Source organism: Planococcus citri, chromosome 1 (genome assembly GCF_950023065.1).
Source record: "Planococcus citri chromosome 1, ihPlaCitr1.1, whole genome shotgun sequence".
NCBI lineage: Eukaryota > Metazoa > Arthropoda > Insecta > Hemiptera > Pseudococcidae > Planococcus > Planococcus citri.
Window position 1 is genome coordinate 82436794 of NC_088677.1, and position 21890 is coordinate 82458683.

Sequence of the window (21890 nt, forward strand, 5' to 3'; positions counted from 1 at the left end):
AAAATTCGGTTTTTCTAATCTCCACATTTTTCAAATTCAATCATAGATTTTTTAAAATATTGTAACTGCATAGATGAGAATCAATTAGGGCCGAGCGAAGCGAGGCCGAAAACTCTAAAAAGTTTGTCGTTTGCAAAGCAGAACAACATTAATTTTAATGTCAGAATTCGGTTTTTCTGATCTCAACTTTCTTTTAATTTTATCAATGGTTTTGTGAAATTCTTAGTGTGAAAAAAAGAACTAAATTAGCCCGAGTGAAGCAATGGCAAAAGTTTTGGAAAATATGTGACTTGAAATGGAAAAGTAGAACATCAATTTTAATAAAAGAATACAGAATCAAATTGATCCGAGCGAATCGAGGCTAAAAGCTTTGGAAAAATTGTGATTCAACAAATTTAATGAGAAAATTCCGTTTTTCTGATCTCAACTTTTTAAGAAATAGGTATGTCAATTTTCAAGTGTGAAAAAAAAAGAAATTAGCCCGAGCAAAGCGAGGGTAAAAGATTTTCAAAATTTGTAATTTCAAGAAGCAAAACCGTTGTTATGTTAATGGGAAAAGGCACAACAATTTTTCCCGAGCAAAGTGAGGGCAAACATTTTTGAAAAAAATGTGAATTTTAGTTGCGAAAATCATAGATTTAGAAACTGGTTTGGCTTCAAAAGTTGGGGAAGTTTTCAACTTTGATGATTGTAAAAAATTTTAATATTTGAAAACTCCAAAAACATTGCCAGAATTTTTATATTTTCCCAACTTTCTCGTATTTCTCACAATTTCCCAACTTTTCCCAACTTTTGCGGAACACGGGGGGGCAGGGTGCTCCCCAGCCTCCCCTTCGCTTCATCCCTGCGCGATCGTAAAACCACGCGCGCAGAACTACATTTTTTGCTTTTATCAAGATAGCTGAAATTATGAATCATTTTTCCAGTTGTAAATCCCACTAGAGACGCAGGCGTTAACGTATAATGTATGTATATGTTAGGTACCAAGTCCGAAATTGTACAATTCGGGGATGGTACAGCCAATTTTATACCATCTCCGAAGTGTCTGGACCAAGCGTGAATATTACTTTTTCATCGGGCTTTGTTCGTACCATGTCCGGAGGGTCCGGACAAAGTGTTCAACTTGGTACAATTTGTGTTGAGCAAAGTCCGATATAAAGTTTTATAATGAAGGAATTCCAATTTCATGCCTTTATTATTATTTAAACATTCAATTTAAACCTTGACATTTTAATCAAGTCCAAAACGAAGGCGTTTCCCGACAAAGCATCTCGACTTTCAGTTTGAGGTCGAGTTTTGATCGAGTAGAAATCGGCAAATATTTTTGATCTTTTTTTTGACGATTTTGAGAATCGACAAAAAATATAAAAATAATCGACTGATAGTTTTCAACAAGTTTTTAAAAAATGTAAGATTGATGGAAACTTGATCCCAAATCATCCTTTATTGTAGTACTTGAATCGATCACAATTTCATGATGAAAATTCAAATCGATTTCAGGTCGATTTCTTGCTGAGGACCTAAACTTGACTGCAAATGTTTGTTGATTTTTTTTTCTCTATAGGCATCAATTATGCAAACAAAAGTTGAAGTCAATTATAGGATGATTTTTACCAAGTCATAAAAATGATGTGAAAATCGATTAAAAATTGTTCTAAATTTGTGGTATCATAATCGATGCCTTTTTTAAAATTTCAATGCTGGATCAATTTTTTACCAATTTTTTGCTCGAATGAAAATATGTAAAAAATCGATTCAAAATCGTTGCAAAATGGTAGAAAAATTGATTACTTTTTAAATCATAAGTTGGATCTATTTTTCATCAATTTTTTGTCAAAATGATGAGACTATGAAAACTTGATTTGAAATATCTATAGATTTTGCCTTAAAAATAGACATTAATTTAGCACATAAAAGTTGAAGTTGATTTTAAGCCAATTATCACTTAGAAATGAAAATGGCGTGAAAATTGATTAAAAATTAATGCATATTTTTGTGCTGTTGTAGTCATTTGTTTTTTTTAAGCTTCAAAATTTGAATCAATTTTTCATCAAGTTTTCATCAATTTTTTGATGAATTGAAAATAGTCAAAACTTGACACAAAATATTCATCAATTTTTTTCTTGAAAATATAAAATTTTTTCTGCACATTGAAGTTGGAGTTGATTTTGACTCATTTTTGCTGAGAAATGAAAATAGTATGAAAATCGCTTCAAAATTTTATGGTTGATTAACAGCACAGTAGTAGTAAAAGTAGACCAAAAATTGATAAAAAATAGACATCAATTATTCATCGCTGACATCAATTCACTACTCGCAGATAAAGTGTGTAGCAAAAACTATAAGTAGTTTTTCAAAAAACTTCAAAGTTGGAGAAAAGAAATGTTATAACATTTCGCTTCATTTCTAAGGGGTCATCTAGATCCAATTTTTGAGTCAAGAAAGAGTCGAGGTGCAGGGATTTTCCCCATCAAATCATCTTAAATATCAATTCACAATGTAATATGTAATTGCAATTATAATATGCACTAGAATATGAAGAGCAATTTTCTGAAGATTTAAGGTCGTTTTTCATAAGCTTGATAAGCTCGACACAAAATTGACTAGAAAAATGTGTCGATACAATGTACTCAAAACCATCGACACAGATATTGAGTCAATTTTGCATCAAATCACAAAAAAGTGTTGAAAAATCAACTGAAAAACTACATACACTTTTCAAATTATCGACACAAAATATGTGGCGATGCTCAATACGAAATATGCTTGATGGTAAATTTGGGTCAATTTTATACCGATAATGTTCGAGAATAGGTCGATTTTATGCCGAAAAAAATGATGAAAAGGAAATAAATTGGTTCAAATTTGACTTAAAATTTAAGTCAACTTGACCCTATTTTTTTTTCAAGATTGTGTCGAGGTGGTTTGTCGGGTTTATAGTGCATTTAACATCTATTACACGTTAAGCTCCGAGCACCAGAACAGCAGAGGCAACAGAAATGCACGCAATCTGTTGCCAGTATAAAAAAGCTGTAACTGGTTTTTTAGATAGTATAGAAAGCAAAGGGAAACTACTACGTGAAAGCTCAAAACAACGTCGATTCCCTAGAATAATCGCAGTGGCAATAGGCATTCGTCTCACCCTGTTAGGGTACCACAAAAATGCGATTCCCAATGTCCCAATGTATCAAGGAAGGTGTTCTAAAAACACATCCAAAATTCTCTTGAATCCGCTTTAAACCGCTTATGCCCTAGCCCCTTTTTTGAAGTTTGTTGGGATGCCCTACCAACCCCCCTCCCCTCAAATGAGTTTGGGTAAAAATTGCAAACAAGGTGTCAAGAAGCATGGGAATTTCACGCTGAACACGAATATCCCATCTTGTTTTTCCCGGTGGGATGGGGATCAAAGGATGATCATATCATATTCAAGGTCAATTGATTCTCCAGAGTAAACAGCACGAATTTAGCTTTCTGGATTTTAGCAGACACCCTGGTTGCTGCTTTTCCAAACATCTAAAATTAACTAGGTACGAGTAGATACTGTAGAAAGTTGAAAAAATTGATTTCTCTATTGCGTCCATGGCCTCAAATCTGGACCATTTTTAATGCCAAAACAGGTTGCATAAGGAGGTAGTACGAAAAACCGCGATTTTTTCAAAAATGTCCTTTATTTGGAAGCTTAGGTAGGTACAATCTCGTCTCCAGGAGCAGGTTCGGAGCTAAAAAATTTTCTGATTGACTTTCATTTCAAGATGAAGGTCTTCAATAAATTTTGGTAAAAAATCCCATATCCTCCAATATTTTTTTTTTTTTTGTGACCAAGTTTTATTGTGCCCTGATCTACGAAAAGGGGGTTAACGTGCGAAAAATCATTTTTCGGTTTATTGACTATTTATTATATGAAATTTAATACTCTTTCCAATCAGCAACACTGCAAATTGAAGGAGTTATCATTTTTTCTTCAAAATACACGAAAAAGTAAGAAAAAACATTACAAAAAATCAAAAATATAAAAATTTCACATTTCAATTTTTTTTAAATTTTAAATTTATTTTTTCATAATTTCTTAATATTTTGGTTCATAGCTTCAGTTTGGTTTTGACGTTTTGGGTTCTGGCTTCGTTTTCTTTGACGTTTTAGGTCGCCTGCCTTCGATTTTTTTTTGTGTTTTGGGTTCAAGCTTTAGTTTTCCAAAAGGTCACTGGTGTAAACATGAGAACATTTTTAGTCTTTTAGTTTTCCGCATATACTTACCGGACGAACAGTGCGTCCTAGCAAAAATCTGATGGCACTGATCTCAAAGAGAATTAAACTCTCTACAATTTCGTTTACATAAAATTTTTGTACGACGCTTAGTTTCACTTTGAAGTTGAATTTTAAAAAAGTTGGTCTAAATTTTATTACTTTTTTGATGAAAAAAAAGGTGAAATTTCAGTATGTTTCTTCGCGATTCCAAAAACGGGCATGACTATAGAGCAAAAATTACCACGAATTCGTGTTCTACGTGAAAAAATACGTTATTAACGCATTAAAAACGTTTGATTTTTTTTAGATTTCCAAAGCTCAGTAAGATTTACACGCGTTTTTCTCGGAAAGTACGTTAGTACCTACCTACTACCTACGTACTTTCGCAATTCGCATGTTACCCTTTTCGTAGACCACCAAGTACATATGTACAAATATGTTTGTGGAATCGTGAGAGGTGGATAGATTAGTATTTAACTTTTAGGAAGTGTGGATTAGTAACGCAATCATTGATTATTTTAAAAAATGAGATTTCATAAAATTTGTAAATTTCTTACCTCTGGCGAATAATCTTGTGATGAATACGTCGCGTCGTTAAGCGAAGAATCAATTTTGAAAGGCTGGTTCTTGATTATCTGAACCACAAAGTAGCGTATACAATCAATCACGATTTGTTTGTAAAATTAATCAAAAATATGTACCCAAGTAACGTTGACATAAGACACACATGACTTTATAGAATAGGTTGTGAAAAATGCAGTGAGAAAAGTTTGAGTGATGACTTTAATTTATAAGTTTTTCAGAGAACATGCACGTGGCTTAGTCATTTTTCATTTTTCCCGAATAATCATTTTTCGAGGAATATTTGTTGATAATTGTGTGAAAAAACAGGATAATGACTAAAGATTTGCAGTGCAGTTGGAATCAAGTTAAATGTTGATAAGTGCTGCAACATTATTAAATGAAAACGAGTCGTCATTTTTTCAGGGTTTTCTATCGATGATTATTCTCGCTTCACTTTTCAAACTACATAGAAAAAATTTATTTAGAAAAACTGCATGTGGATTTTGAGACGACCATATACGGGCAAATTGTGTTTAGCTGGCCATTCCTTTAATATGAATCAATCCTATAAATCACTGCTTTTACTATACGTTTTAGTGCATCATTTTAGTGGTATTGTACTGACTACTGATGAATATATCACGTGATGTTACCATGTGGATAATTCATAATTTCCTGGAAAAATCACCGAGTTTTGCTATGTTTGTGTGATGTTATTGCATCGACATTTATCAATTTGAATTTTTCTCACAGACGTTATTGCAACCAAACAAAAAAAATGCCAAAGCTCAAACTTGAAAGTTGACGAAAAAGTACATACTTACACGTTTTTTTCTCGAATTGTCAAAAAGTGGTCTTCTCCAAAAATGTTTTGAAAGATTCAACTGCCTTTCTGTAACATGATTCTTGAATCTGATAACCCATCTGGACTTGGTATTGCAATTGCTATAGAAATTGCAAGTACCTAGTTAGTTTCGTACTCGAAACTCTTTGACTCTTGCATTTATTTTTTCAATGTTTTCTGTTCTTATTTAGCAAATTCTAATGATTTGATTTTTTTTTTTTTTTTTTTTTTGATTTCAGGTTCGTTGTCGGATGATTTGAACACTTTAGCGGATCACAGTAATCATAATCGTCGAAATACTATACTGTCACACCTCGTGTTTTGATTAATGAGTGCTGAGCAAGATGCAGCATTTTTTTGGTAAGTTGAAGAGTAATTATATCTACAATAGCAAAATTATTAGATACGTATATCTAATTAAATATCTTCAGCTAAATTGCATTAGGGATCTAGGTACGTCTACCTATACTTACTCCACGTATTAACCATTTGCAGGTTCTCTAGGTTTCTATGTTGGGGAAACAAATTGCTCCGAAGAGATAGGGTACCCCGCCCAATTGGCAAAATCACGAAAAAGTTGAGGTTAAAGTTCTAAAAAAGCTCAAATTCTTTATTTCCAACAAAACAAATGAATATAAGTAAATTGGAAATTTAAAAAAAATAATAAGTTAATTCAACTTCATTCTTTTATTTTGAAAAAAAGAAGACGTATTTTACAACAAAAAACTACGATTTTTTCAAAAATGATCCTCAAAAATTTCAAAAAAAAAATGCTGAGTAATTTCCCTGACTAAAAGTAAAATTTTTCATCAATTTTCGTCAAGATGAAGGGTTTTGTATGGTTTTCTTTCCATTCACCTTGACATATTTTGGAACGATGATTAATAAAATGATTACCTATTGATTATCAATCTTTTAAGGTATATTTTGAAAAAACTCGTTTCAATCGAGTTTTTCGGAAATTTCTCAATCAAATACACTGAATATAAAATACGTAGGTAAAACTAAATTAATATGCATCTAATTAATTTTACAAAAATATGCTTGGTCTTATACTTTCTATCTATAGATACCTACATTTTTTTTTTTAAATGATGAAATTAGCTTCCCATTTTCAAATTCTCAACAAGTATCCGCTAATAAACTACCGCTTTCATTTGCCGTCGTGTGATTGAATCCCGTGTTGTTGTTTCAACAATACGAAATGAATAGCTCGATAGGTAACCTAAATGTACAATTGGAATTCCATTACTTTACTAATTTTCATGTACCTGAATTATTGTGAAATTTTTCCTTAGATGGTAAGAACTGTTCACTTACTACGAGTACGTCCATATTGACCAATGACCATTAAAATGATTCTTGTGAAGTCCGGTCAATCCTTAGGCAATTTAGGCTTAGGTAGCTCCAGCATTCTGCCATCAGGCTGCAGCTATAAAAAGAAATAATATTATGTATTAATGTAGAAGTGGGTCATTCCATTTAAAATCGCCGAGGTTTTTGCACTTGCGGTCTCGGTCCCGGTAAAGCTTTTACGAGTATTTCAGCTTTTAGCCGCATGAAATTATTTTTTAGAGTTGTGGGGGGAGGGGGTTAGCCTTCGGGATGTCCATTCTCTGGAAACCCTATACAAGTGGGAAAAGTCAAGGAATTTCATTCTTCTAGAAAAGTCATGGGAATTTCTGGGAAATTTCCCACTCCAAAATCAGTGAATTTTATATGTCATATAATCACCGATTTAATCAGTAATTAATTAATTAACTACTGAGGTAAGTATGTAAAACTTCGGACTTTATTTTATTTCTTGTGATGAAAATTTCCCTCGATCATGTTTTTAGATTTGTATTTTTTATTTAAGTTACTTACAACAATACATAAATCGAAAACTATAAATAAACCCGTGTTTAGATAGCTTCATGAAAACCTGGCCAAAAATTTCGCGAATTGATTTTTTAATTTCTGCCTTCATTGCCAAAAAAGTTCTGTTTGTTTTGCTGTTTTTTTTTTTTCAAAATTGCCATAAAAATCCTGCTCCTTTGCAAAGTCATCAGTACTTAAGTATGTAAGTCTCGTTCTTGCTAAAATGTTCAAAAAGTACTGTTCTTTCTAGTCAAAAATTCATGGAAAGCCCCCTTATTGGAAAAACTGTCTGCAAAGTCTCATTTTTTGCCAAAAATGTCAAAATGTCCCAATTATTGCCAAAATTGCGAAGAAATTTGCTTTTTTGCCTGAATGTTCAAAAAGTAAGTATTTATTTGTAGCTTTGCTGTCTAAAAAACTATTTGTTTTTTTTTCAAAATTGCCAGACAAAAATTTTGTGTTTTGACAAAGTGCAAAAAAACGTTTTTTCAAAAAAAAAAAAAATGAAAGAAAAAAGTTCCATTTTGTGCTTCAAATGTCCAAAAGCGTTCATTTTTTGGCGAAAATTGCCGAGAGAAGGTCTTGGTTTTTGTCAGAAATAATAGAAAGTTCCATCCAAAAATAATAATAGGTATTCTTTTGCCTTAATTTCCAAAAAAAGTCCCGTTTTTTTCGTTCTTAAAAAAAAATACTATTAAAATCTGCTTCTTTGCAAAATTATTAGCAAATCTCTTTTTTGCCAAAATTGTCAAAAAGAACTGTTCTGGTATGTTATGAAGTGACAGAAAGTTTCATTTTATTGGTGAAACGATCTGAAAGTCTCATTTTTCGCCAAAATTGCCGAAGTTAAGAAATTATTTTTTCCCCTGAATATTTAAAAAGTAAGTAGGTATTTACTTGTGGCTTAGTTGTCCAACTCCCCCCTCCCCCCCATTTTTTCAAAATTGTCAAATAAAAGTTTAGTATTTTACAAAATTGCAAAAATCCTGTTTTTTGAAAAAAAATCAAAAAAAAGCCTCAATGTTCTGACAAAAATGTCCAAAATTGTCTAGAAAACCTAGTTTTTTGGTCAAAAATAACAGAAGGTCCAATTTTTATGATAAAAAGTTCCAATTTCATGCATGAATGGTCAAAAATGTTTCATTTTTTTTGCCAAAATTGTAAAAAATTCTTCATTATTTTTTTAAATTTTGAAAGGCACTGATTTTTTAAAAAAAATCTTGAAGGTCCTCATTTTTGTCCAAAAGAATTCTGTTTTGTTGAGATGAACAAAATGTTGAAGATTACATGAAAACACATTTTTTTTTTTTCAGTCGACTTATTTAAAACCTCGGTGATTTGAATGGAATGACTTCTATGTATACTCCAATGGAATTTATGAATCATTAAAATGTCGAATATACTCTCACCAACATATCCGATTCCGATGTATACAAGTCCACTTCTTTTTCCAACTCAACCTGCTTCACTAAATGCGACATAACCATGATTTCCATACTCAGTGCATTCATTTCTCGTTGCATTTTTCGCCCTCTTTCAACTGATATTATACAATAAATGACGAATATGCCGGTTACGATGAACAGTACTGCACCTAGAATGATCGCAGTACCATTGTTACTTTGAACAGATGATGTTATCGTTTGTTTGTTACCAGTATTTTCTATAAGATACTGAACCGAATCAGGGTAAAGCATAAATTTCGGATACTTTTTGTGAACATGTAAATAACTCGAGAAAGTTCCATTTGTAGTATTTGCTCGTATTTTAAATCCGTAGTCCATTAGTATGGGTTTCTGTTCATTCAGAGCATGAACATCAATATCGCGCATTCTCGGTGTTGGACAAATTAAGGAAATAATTGAAATTTCGCATTCGCTGTAGTAAGTTTTCTCTAGCTCATTATCTCGTATGTAAAACAAGATTTTATCATCTCTGGTTATTCTTTCTTCAGCAGGTATGTCAAATGTTATCGATATATTTGGTCCACCTGATGGAACACCTCTAGGGACTTCGAGTGTACTGTCATTTGGTTCTATATCTTCACTGTACTCGTAAACGTTTTCAGAAGTTCGAATATGTCCATCGAATTTCACTGTCACTGTACTTTTAAATGGCTGTTTCGACGGACCAGTGATACATTTCAGTCGTAATGAACTGCTTTCAAATACGACGCATTCCAAATCATCGATATATACTTCAATTTTATCACCAGCGTTCATATAGTCGCCGTAAATAGTCAGATCTGTACCACCTCTGGTTGATCCTTGTGTTGGTTTAATGTGTTTGATTTTAGGATCTACAATTTCAAAGATGGTAGTTGATGTTAGAACCAAGTCTTCTGAAATAAGCTTAATTGGTCCGGTACAGTTTTCTGTTGGTGATTTACACTCTTCCAGTACGCATAATAGGTTTTCATTCGCTTTACCTGTAGAATTTGGAGATATAGTGCAAGGGGTGTCACCTATGGTGATATTCCAAGACAGAGGAAGCTTATCGCCCAAGTTATTTATACGGATTGATATGCTAGTTCCACCTTCCCAAGGTCCTAGCTTTGGTGCGAAGAAAGATATTTCAGCGTCTCGACACTCCCACCTCATTTCTCTGATATTGTTATTCCTGTAATAAATGCTGACGGGGTAGTAGTCCAGGAAAATTAGATGAAAAAAAAGGGTCATTGGGAAAAGTGAGGTAGAAAGCTGAATTTTGGTATACAGGTCCATTTTTTGGTGCTGAACACGAATCCGATGAGTCCCCGGTCGTCCCTGGTGAGCTTTCTCCCCTATTGTGGATCTAAGCCCCCCAAAACCAATTTTTTGCAATTTTCTCCCCCGCATTGCATTTTAGCGAAAAATGAGGTTAGACACAAGAATCTACGTCAAATTTCCGATCTAGTGACATATCAACTTTTCTTCTACCCTCAAGGGGGTTGGAACCACAACCATTCAAAAAAGGGGGGTTCCCTGAAAAATACAAAACGTCTATAGGCGCCTAAGAGGGGTGAAATGGTCCCCGACAGCGTTCGAGTTGATATTAGCATGAAAAGTGGGTACCATAGAGAAACCTCCGCGCAAAAAATTTTAGATCCACACCCCCTCCCCTTTTTGCGGAACCCTCCTTTTTTGAAATTTCAGTATCACTTTCCTCAGCCCCATTTCAACCGATTTTGAAAATTTTTCTGGAGGTTATGTATATGCTTGATAGGTAACCCCACAAAAATTTTCAACCCCCTCCCCTCATATTTACCCCCCAAAATGGTGTTTTTTTCATTTTTTTAGGCCTATTAACAATCAAGATTGCGAGGTAAAATTTTGTAAACACGTTTTTTGGATGTATTTTTGGCCCCCAAACATCATATACTATATTAAAAATTTTTGCTTTGGTGCGCCGTGGTAAACACTTGAAATAATGTATCGTAGGGGGGTGGGGGGTGAAATGGCAATTTTGAAAAAAACAACTATCAATGAGTAGGGTATCGTTTTCATATGATTCGATACCGCTGAGCACGAATATGACCTCAGATTTTTTGCTACACTCACCTACCCCTCTCCAGAGCCCCTCAGCCCCCTCAATTTTCACGATTTTCGAAAAAAAGTTATTTTGATGATGTTGGTGTCGTTTTCATATGATTCGACACCGCTGAGCACGAATATGACCTCCGATTTTTTGCTACACTCACCTACCACTCTCCAGAGTCCCTCAGCCCCCTCAATTTTCACGATTTCCGAAATAAAGTTATTTTGATGATGTTGATATCGTTTTCATATGATTCGATACCGCTGAGCACGAATATGACCTCAGATTTTTTGCTACACTCACCTACCCTTCTCCAGAGCGCCTCAGCCCCCTCAATTTTCACGATTTTCGAAATAAAGTTATTTTGGTGATGTTGGTTTCATTGCTATGGGGAAATTACATAAGTTCATTGTTATTGTACATAAAATTTCTCGTAGAATGAGCTACAGCACATGGCTCCCCCTCGAGGGGGGTGGACCCTTCAATTTTTTTCCACGCAGAAAACGTAACAATCTGTATGTGTACTGGACTGTATAGGTATGCGGAGCATATGTGGCATAATAATTATTCATGATAACTGTAACTTGAGTATGTATGAGTATGTATTTTATAATTCAATGACTAGGTACCTACATAAAAAATCACAAGAAAAAAATATGGTAACGAAATACTTATAAAAAAAAAGTAAAGAATGTTAATTTGTGATTCACTTAATCGTCATCATCACTAATGTCATCATCTGCGGTATAACTTTCGTCGCTGGAATAGTTGTAATCGTCATTTTCTTTTGAAAATCGTGAAAAATGAGGGGGCTGAGGGACTCTGGAGAGGGGTAGGTGATTGTAGCAGAAAATCTGAGGTCATATTCGTGCTCAGCGGTATCGAATCATATGAAAACGACACCAACATCACCAAAATAACTTTATTTCGAAAATCGTGAAAATTGAGGGGGCTGAGGGGCTCTGGAGAGGGGTAGGTGAGTGTAGCAAAAAATCTGAGGTCATATTCGTGCTCAGCGGTATCGAATCATATGAAAACGATACCCTACTCATTGATAGTTGTTTTTTTCAAAATTGCCATTTCACCCCCCACCCCCCTACGATACATTATTTCAAGTGTTTACCACGGCGCACCAAAGCAAAAATTTTTAATATAGTATATGATGTTTGGGGGCCAAAAATACATCCAAAAAACGTGTTTACAAAATTTTACCTCGCAATCTTGATTGTTAATAGGCCTAAAAAAATGAAAAAAACACCATTTTGGGGGGTAAATATGAGGGGAGGGGGTTGAAAATTTTTGTGGGGTTACCTATCAAGCATATACATAACCTCCAGAAAAATTTTCAAAATCGGTTGAAATGGGGCTGAGGAAAGTGATACTGAAATTTCAAAAAAGGAGGGTTCCGCAAAAAGGGGAGGGGGTGTGGATCTAAAATTTTTTGCGCGGAGGTTTCTCTATGGTACCCACTTTTCATGCTAATATCAACTCGAACGCTGTCGGGGACCATTTCACCCCTCTTAGGCGCCTATAGACGTTTTGTATTTTTCAGGGAACCCCCCTTTTTTGAATGGTTGTGGTTCCAACCCCCTTGAGGGTAGAAGAAAAGTTGATATGTCACTAGATCGGAAATTTGACGTAGATTCTTGTGTCTAACCTCATTTTTCGCTAAAATGCAATGCGGGGGAGAAAATTGCAAAAAATTGGTTTTGGGGGGCTTAGATCCACAATAGGGGAGAAAGCTCACCAGGGACGACCGGGGACTCATCGGATTCGTGTTCAGCACCAAAAAATGGACCTGTATACCAAAATTCAGCTTTCTACCTCACTTTTCCCAATGGAATGTCATTTTTCCTGGACTATAGTCGTAGTTTACACATTCTTTAGTTTGCGCTTTCCATTCGCAGTATTGCCAATCTAAACAAGTTTTGCATTGATTGCTCAAGTAGGCGCATTTGTATAAGATTATGCGTATATTATCGGCATTATCCAGAGGTTTTGATCCATTCCACAGAATAGACCATTGGATTGTTATATTTGGCTTCAGATCGGGGTACGCGAACGTCACATTCTTACATTCGAGCACACCTGTCGCGTATGTTTTAAAGTTATCGTTACTATAGTCGTGATAGGTATCCATAGTACTTGGCCTGAGGATTGCATCATGTGTGATTTTCTTGCCGGCGATATTAAATTCACATTTGAACGCTTCGTTGCTTAAACCTTTGGGAATTGTGTATTCTATTCTGAGGGTTTTTTCCTGAGGAGTATCAACATCTATGTAGATATCAGACTTGGGCCAGTCACTGAGTGTGAACTGTGGACAGTAAATCTCATCCTTTGTAAATCTGTGATTGGCGATCTGATCGAAATTAACTCCTATTATTATGCCATCGCTGTTCGAGACTGCTTTAACTATGCACTTGTGTTCGTACACGTGCCATTCGCACGGATAAACAGAACTTACACATGTCGAACATGATTTATAAGAGTTACATATCGCCGAGTAGTTATTGAAAGGGTGTGATTTCATCAAGCTGAATGTCTTATTCCATTGTTGGGTCTTAAAGAAGTCGTTGCCTGTACTCAGAGATGTGTTTACGTATTTCTCAATATCGATTGAAATCCACTCGATGGTATTTTGTTCTTCACTGGTACACTCTGTTTCCAAACAACATCTATTACTGGCCAAACACCATCCGCAATAAGGATCTTGGGCGCTCAAACACCCATATAATGTGTTATATTGGTCGCAATTGTATATTCTAACTTTGGCTAGTGTCTTATTACTCATTATGTACAGAAATTTGAACGTGGAATCGAATAGAATGTCTGAATTGACTGGTGATCCCGCATCAATTGTGATATCCGAATAGTAATGCGCTGTGCTGGCATCTGGTGAGTGAAATCCTTTAATCGATACCTTGTGTAGATGACCTCGATTCGTACCAAGGAACAGAACCACGTGGTTGTTGATGGATGTGACTGCCATAGCTGTCACATCTAGATTACCTTCGTGATGAAAAATGGCATCTTCGTTTAGTATTTGACCCCTTTGAGCTGGAAATTGTATTTTATTCATATGGTATTTACATACTACAAATGCGACGTTTCTTACACCATTATTTACGTTGAAAAGCGCGAAAATGGTGGTTTCTTTGGCTTCGATCGAGGAGTTTGATGATTTGTTCACGTACTCCTCGTAGACGTAGGCGTGTTTGAGTAGTCTAAATTGCCAAGCCTTCGAGTTATAATTATTACAGGTTAGGAATACATCGTTGTAAGAATAAGGATACTGTTTTTCGTCTTGATCTATCTTGAATAGGTATCCCGATCCCTTACTCAATGTATTAGCTGTAGCGTTTTCAGAATACGAAGCAGCACTAACTCCCGCCATGAGAAAATAACCGCTGTTTTGGTAACTGAAACCGTTCACGAATCGCACACTATTCGCGTCAATGGGATGTTTGCTCGGGTTGAGAGGAAATTTCTGTTCTACAAGTGACAAGAAGTGTGCTGGTTGCAGATTTCTAATATGTAGTCCACCTCTGAAGCCAATGTACAGTGCTGAGAGTGGTGTGGATGCATGGTATGGTAAAAAAGAAGCTACGAACGTGACCATACCAGCCCATTTATCGTATTGATCGTTCCGACGGTATTTTTCACTCAGTGTTGCCGAGATTTTGGTAATATTGCTGATACTGTGAGCGTGGCATAATATGAGAGAGCGTAAGATATTACACGAAATCAGTTGTTGATTGTAATAGTCCAATACCAATGATGGTACGTTGAGTTTGTATTCGTCAGAATCGTCAGAATCGTCGGAATCGTCGTAATCATCGGAATCATATGCAGAATTTAGTTCTGTTACCGCGTGTTTTATTTGCAGTTTCAGATCTGATGTTAGTTGATAGAGATTGGTTTTTGTACCTACGTATACCCATCTTCCATACTTATCTACCGTTAATCGAATAAATCCATTGGCTTCTTCGTCGATTGAAAATACTTCCGAGATTTCTGCACCAAATTTTGCATCTGAGTTGTTCATCTTGATGCTAAATATTAACCCGTGAAAGAAGCATAGAGCAGGAAACAGGGTACTATGAATGTGCATTGCGATGAAATTTCTTCAATGTTTCATTCAACTTGTCGTATCCTTGGGCAACTGTGTTTCGAGGTTTCGTTTTGGGAATATCTGAAAACAAAAAAGATATTTAAACTCTTTATAGTACCTATGGCAGAATTTTGCAAGATTTGAGAGGATTATTTTTTTCGAAAGTAAAGGAACCACCAGGGTATTTTACCCAAAATCGATGTCCAATGGCAAATCTACGAGTCAATACTGTGGGAAAGTCTGTACAAGAATGGAAAATTTTCAAAAATTTGCTGCGAAGGGTCTGCTGCATCTTAAATTTTCCCATCAAAATGTAGAGTTTAGATAATACTTTGAAAGCCCTTCCCAAAAAAAAAAATCTTCGATTTTCAAAGCACAGTTTGGTAATGGAAAAAAGTGCACAGACTATCCACCCTTTTCTCTATTTTTTGAGCGCCAATTTTTGAAAAATTACCAAAAAATGTGATTAGGCAGCTACAACCCTGGGAATTGTCTTTTTTATTCACAAGTCAATTTTTTTGGGGTTTGGGTACGATTTAGAGTCTGCATAGTACCCAAAAGAGTATCATGCGCCTAAAATTTTCAAAAAATTGTCCAAAAATGGTCGAAAAATGCAGGGTTTGTACTCGGTTACTTTTTAAGTAGAAACTGAGTTACTGAAGTTACTAAAATTAACTTTTAGTTACTTTTTGAAAGTCTTAGTTATTAAAATTACTTTTTTCACAAATTTTCAAAAATTCAAATTTTTTGCACAAAGCTCTGCCTTTTACTAAAATTGTCCAAGTCTGGTTTCCTGCCAAAAATAGCAAAAAAATCTCACATTTTTTTTTAAATTTTCAATTTATGGTCTTGTTTCTCGCTGAAAATTGTCATCACTTTTGTCTTGCTTTTTTTCTATAAATTTCCCACAAATTTCGATTTTATGTCAAAAAATTCCGTTGAAAATTTCGCCAATAGGTAGTAGCAAAAAAGTTCTGTTTTTCAATTGAAGTCGTCAGCCTTGGTTTTTGCCTAAAATCGTCAGAAAAACCTCGTATTTCGCTAAAAAATTGTGTAGAATGGTCACTTTTTCAAAAATTAAAAATTTCCAAAAATTATGTTTTTTAGAAACATTGCTGAGAATAGTCTTTTAGAAATAAAAATCCAAAAAGTCTCGCTTCTTTTGAAAACTTTCTTGCTTTTTGCCAAAAGTGCAAGCTTTTTAGCCAATGAAAGTATTACTTTTTTCTTCAATCTAAAAACTGCAGAAAAAGTCTTACTTTTTGAAAAAAATTGCGAAAAAATTTTATTTCATTGCCAATAGAACATTCCCAAAAATTGCTGATTCTTGTTAAAATTTTCAAATTTTTTGTTTCTCAACAAAATTGCTTTAAATTATCGTTGTTTTTTTTTCACAAAAAATTACAAGAAGTCTATTATTTTTTTGCCAGAAATTACGAAAAACCCTTTCCTCTTGTTGAAATTGTCGAAGTCTCACCTTTTCTCAAAAATTTGATTTTTTTGGTCAGAAACCGCAAAAATTTTCACTTTTTTGCTAAAAATTGAAAAAGTCTCACTTTTTTTTGGTCAAAAAGTCTCATTCTAAGCAGCTACTAGCCACATTCGTAGGTACCTAGACCTACTACCTAGTTCAACCTTTAAAAATAAATTGAAAAGCTGAACATTTCTTCGATGCACAAATAATGTTCTATTTTGGTTTGTTTTATTTATTTTGTGATTTTTTTCTGCATTGAAATGTCGTTATCACGTTTCATCACTTTCGGATTAGTTTTTCGAGTTTTTTTTGGAGGGGGGGTTACTAAAATTACTGTTTTTTTTTTTTAGAAAAGATTGAGTACGAGCCCTGAAAACGTGATTGGGCAGCTAAAACTTTGAAACTCGTCTTTATTAGTAGTCACAAGTCGAATTTTCTGGGGTTTGTATGCAGTTCTGAGTCTCAAGTCTGCGCATCAGAAAGCGTATTTTTTTGAGTAAAATTTTTCCAAAAAATTGCCCAAAAATGGTCTAAAATGTGAATGGGCTGTTGCAACTTTAGGAATCGTCTTTTCTAGTCACAAGTCAAGTTTCTTGGGGATTGGGTGCGATTTCGAGTCTACGTATCCAAAACGGTAATTCTTCGGTTCAAAATTTTCAAAAAATTGTTCAGAAATGGTGGAAAAATGTGATTGGGCAGTTACCACTTGGGAATTTTCTTTCCTAAAAATAATCACAAGTCAAGTTTCTTGGGGTTTAGACGCAACTTCGGATATACGCTATCCGAAAGGGTAGGTAGGTAGGGTGAGTAGTATACAAAACAACGTTCACGCATCCCTCAGGGGGCCAAGGGTATTTTTGACCCTTCCGTTTGAGGCTCGAACTCAGTTTTGGGGCTATCCGAGTCAAGCTAGCTCCGTTTCAATGTACTAATAAAAAATAAAAACTGTGTTATGACGTCATGCGCACTCCATCCAACCAACAACCAGTTCTGTGTGCTGCTGCAGGTTCCAAAACGTGCCACATAGAGCGCGTTCCAGCAGCAGCAGGCAGTGTAGTAAGCACACAGCAACAACCAGTCAGCTGTTTTGTAGTGCTTCCATTTTCCGTCACATAGAGGGTGCTTTGGTAGTTGATATTTTTTCATTTTTTTTATTTTTATTTTTATTTTTTTTACTCATAACCTCAATTCTTGTGTAAGAGATGGGAAACAGTAAAAATAATTATTTCTTTTCTCATTAATTATTGGAAGGAGAACATTTCCTTTCACCTTGTTTTAGAGAGCAGATTTTAGTTGTATATACCAATCAAGTGTAGTGAACAGTGTAGTTGTGGTGTTTTTTTTTTCAACAATTGAGAATTTCAATTTTCATATTTCTCATTCAATTGAAAAATATTTTTTCATTTTGAAAAATGTTGAAATACACAAAATTATCTAGTAATGCTTTTACTCCAACAAGAGGTTCTGAAATGTCAGCTGGTTTTGATTTGTACAGGTAAGCAGTATTTTCTATTATAATTATTTTTAAAAATGAAACAAAAGAAAAACAACAACTTATTTATGAATTTATTCATTTTTATTATTTAGTGCATATGATTATGAAGTTCCGGCAGCTGGTAGAAAATTGATTAAAACAGATTTGCAATTTTTATTTCCTGAAGGAACTTATGGACGTATAGCTCCTAGAAGTGGTCTAGCTTTGAATCATTTCATTACTGTTGGAGGTGAAGAAAAATTATTAAATTGCATATTAAATTATTATTTTTTTAGTTGAGAAATTTTTTTAAAAATTATTTATTTTCTTAGGTGGAGTAATAGACCCTGACTATCTAGGAGATATTGGAGTGATTTTATTCAATCATGCACATGAAAAATATATGGTTAAAAAAGGAGATCGTATTGCTCAAATCATCATTGAAAAAGTGATGTTTCCAGAGTTGACTGAATGTGATGTGAGTATATTTTTCAAATTCATTCATTTTTTTTTAAAATAATCTTTTTTTAATTTTTTGTATTTATTTATAGAAAATTGAAATGAATACAGAAAGAGGAAAAAACGGATTTGGATCTACTGATGATAGTGTTGGTGTTGGAAAAAAACCGAATTCTGTACTTGAGTATATTGAAGATCTTTCAAAAAAGAAAAAAATGGATGATGAAGAACAGAAGAAAAAAGATGAAAAAAATATTTCAAATGTTTCTACAGAAGTCATTGTGGACTTTGAAGGTTTTAATGATGAACATGGAAATTTTATAATTAAGGAAATGTCTTTAGCATTCTTAAGCAACAATGATGTTCTATGTTTTCACATAAAATCACCATGTACATTTGAAGAGTTGTCATTGGATAAACAAATTAGGGTATTGAAATTTACTAAGAATAATGGTATAAAGTGGGAAGACGGAAATGTAACTATAGAGGATGTCATTATTATGTTTAAGATTTTGACAAAATATTCACTGACAGTTTGGACCATGGGTGAAGATAAATGTAAGATATTTTCAAAAATTCTCAAGAATGATACTGTGAAGAATTTGAAAGATGTGGGATGTCCAGATTCAGATAGACTAGTGTATACTTCAGATTTGAAATCTTGTTTCTTGCATGGTCATAATTTGATGTATACACAAGGTATTCCAAATTATGATTGTGCAATGATGAGAGTACAAAAGTATAGAGATTGGTTTTGGAAAACAGGACTAATTTCTTCTACTCTTGTGAAAGTAAGAAAACAAGAACCTTTATTTTGCTGTTTTTTAGAATGCATAGATCGTAATGAGCATACAACTGAAGTTGATGGAGTTAGTTGTTTGAAATGCTTAGCTTATTGCTTTTGTCATTGTAATTGCAAAACTTACATGTTTATGAAATGAGGTTGTATTTTTTTTCAGATACACAACAATATTAACCAAAAAAAAAATGTTGAGAGAACTTTTCGATATAGAGGATGAATATTTGGACTCTGATGAATCTCAAATATATGATGGTCCTGTTGGTTTTACTCTTTTTTCACAAGATGACAGATGGGAAGTTTCATCAACATCACCATCATCTCAATCGTCAACAGAGTCTGAGTGTTCAGATTCATAGTAAAATAAATTATAAAATAATTTATCAATGTAGAATTAATTTCAGTTAAGTTTTGTCACTGAAATCTGTTGGTCGTGTTTTACCTACCATTTTTAATCGACTATATTGAAAAAAAAATTGTAAAATGCATATTGTTGAAACATATAATTTTCCAAATAAAAGTGATATTTCATGTCATAATCAAAAAAGTAAATCATTTCGTGTGAATATTTTTATTGATGATGATAATATTGATTGTATCTATTTGAAAACAAATATTCTACTGCATTTGATGTCTACATGTCGTTGCAAAATTGAAGATGAACTTTGGGTGTTCGATTGGGAAGATATCAAAGATGATGTCAGTAAAGGAAGTGATATATGCAGATCCTCCAAACACAAGTTTATTGAAGAGAGTGAACTGAAAAGAATTTTAAATTTTGATCTAACCTCATCAAGAGGCGAAATACGTAAAGTTAAAGATTTTTTGAAATGGCTGGATGAAACTGTTGAAAAAATCAGAAAGGATACCAACATAGTGCATAATCAAACAGATTCAAATTTTTTAAAAAATACTGAATAATAATTACCTACCTATCCATGTAATAATGTATTAGAAAATAAATTGTAAATGTTGTTAAGATATCAAATAAAAGAAATTCTATTAAATGGTTTACATATTTATTTAGAAAAAAAAACATACATATGGTTTCATTAGTTTAATTAACTAAATCTTTAGCATTTATCCATGAATTCTCACTGGTAGGTAAACCCATCCACTTAACTCGTATTTTATTCCCCTTGCGTTTTACAATTTTTTCTATTAAATGTACATCTGGATGTCTGGCTAACATTAATTCTTCCAGATAAAATGCTCCAGTAATTAATTCTCCATTCATTGCTTGTAACAGATAGGTAGTAGGATAGGATGTCTTGATAATTTTTCTAATTTTGTAGATTTCATTGCTCCAATTCTGATGATATGATTTATCAAAAACACCTTTTTGTTTACTAATTCTCACCAAGTCACCTATTTTGAATTTATCTGACATTAGATTATTGAAATTAATTTTTGGAGCAGTACTTTTGAGAATATTTTTCAACACAGTTTGTTCATTTTTTTCATTCACATTGATGGGTTTATGTTTAGTAGTTCTATGAACTGTATTATTATATTTTTCTACAATGCCAGAGAGTATAGGTAAAAATTTATAGGATCCTTGTTTGGCAAATTCTTTGAATAATAATTGTTTCAAGGTACGATTTACTCTTTCCACAATCGAACTTTTGATTACAGAGTATGTTTTATAATGGTTGATTTTGTATTTTTTGTAAATTTTATTACAATGTTGATTCCAAAATTCGGTGCCATGGTCTGTATGAAAATTTTTTGGTGGTTTAGCTTTGATGAAAATTTTTTCAAGTGCCTTAGCTACTTCCAGGCCTTGTTTAGTTTTTAGAGGTTCTGTGAATAACATTTTAGAAAAACAATTTATAACTACTAAAATGTAAGAATGATTTTTATTTACATTTTTATATTGACCCATTTCAATTAAATCCCCTGCATATAAATCATACAATGAATGAATTTCTACTCGTTTTCGTTGATAGTTTTTTCTAGCTGGACTGTACAGTTGATTGATAAGATCTTCTTTCAAATTTGACATCACCACAGATAATTAATAAATATTACGTTCTTGTAATTCTTCTAGTATGGCTTGAATTTCGTTTGATATTTGAATTGAAGTATTGCCAGCTAATTGTTCACCATATAATAATTTCAATCGTTCAACTATTTCATTAGGATCATCAAAGTAAATTAACTGGTACTGATGTGTGAGGTCTGGTACAAGAAAATGATTTCCTAGTAATGATTTATTTCTGCGGACTGTTCGTTTATTTATATTACTTTTATTTCTCCTATTTTTTTTTTTCACTAAACCAGATCCTGTTTTCTTGTGAGATGATCCAAAGTAGGAAGATGAAGAAGGTACCTGCAATGTTGGTCCAGTATCATAACTATCTTCCGGATTTTTAGTTGGTGTATAATATGGAGTAGTTGATAGATGTACGGGAGAATGAGCAGGTGATTGATAATCAGGATGATCACTTGTTAGACTTTTTATAAATTGAAATTTATCACGTCCTCCCGTAATATTATTCCATGTGTTATTGACTTTTCTAGCTGCATTTGTTCGAATCA

The 21890-nt window shown here is 33.6% G+C and overlaps 2 protein-coding genes across 4 annotated transcripts; one reads left to right on the forward strand and one right to left on the reverse strand.

The window, feature by feature from the left end:
- Positions 1 to 6434: 6434 nt before the first annotated feature.
- LOC135837856 (hepatocyte growth factor receptor-like) lies at positions 6435 to 10312 on the reverse strand. Its single transcript, XM_065353280.1, has 3 exons — positions 8923 to 10312; positions 6974 to 7085; positions 6435 to 6878 (listed from the first exon to the last, which is right to left on the reverse strand). The coding sequence occupies exons 1-2, from the start codon at positions 10234 to 10236 to the stop codon at positions 7029 to 7031; spliced, it is 1371 nt and encodes a 456-aa protein (XP_065209352.1). The 5' UTR covers positions 10237 to 10312; the 3' UTR covers positions 6435 to 6878; positions 6974 to 7028.
- Positions 10313 to 17051: 6739 nt separating this feature from the next.
- Positions 17052 to 20356, forward strand: LOC135837866 (deoxyuridine 5'-triphosphate nucleotidohydrolase-like). 3 transcript variants are annotated; one of them, XM_065353308.1, is made up of 5 exons: positions 17052 to 18112; positions 18205 to 18341; positions 18424 to 18569; positions 18643 to 18844; positions 19510 to 20356. In XM_065353308.1, exons 1-5 carry the CDS (start codon positions 18030 to 18032, stop codon positions 19524 to 19526), a joined length of 585 nt encoding a protein of 194 aa, XP_065209380.1. In that variant the 5' UTR covers positions 17052 to 18029; the 3' UTR covers positions 19527 to 20356. The 3 variants fall into 3 exon arrangements, with proteins under 3 accessions (XP_065209380.1, XP_065209370.1, XP_065209363.1); XM_065353298.1 differs by having other exon boundaries at positions 17054 to 18112; positions 18643 to 18978; positions 19060 to 20356; XM_065353291.1 differs by having other exon boundaries at positions 17056 to 18112; positions 18643 to 20356.
- The last annotated feature ends 1534 nt before the right edge of the window (positions 20357 to 21890 follow it).

Coding starts and splice junctions, on each gene's coding strand:
- LOC135837866 (XM_065353291.1), top strand. CDS start 18,030: ATGTTGAAATACACAAAATTATCTAGTAATGCTTTTACTCCAACAAGA. Junction 18,113..18,204: donor GCTGGTTTTGATTTGTACAG/GTAAGCAGTATT, acceptor TTTATTATTTAG/TGCATATGATTATGAAGTTC. Junction 18,342..18,423: donor TCATTTCATTACTGTTGGAG/GTGAAGAAAAAT, acceptor TTATTTTCTTAG/GTGGAGTAATAGACCCTGAC.
- LOC135837856 (XM_065353280.1), bottom strand. CDS start 10,236: ATGGACCTGTATACCAAAATTCAGCTTTCTACCTCACTTTTCCCAATG. Junction 7,086..8,922: donor CATCGGAATCGGATATGTTG/GTGAGAGTATAT, acceptor TTCTTTTTATAG/CTGCAGCCTGATGGCAGAAT.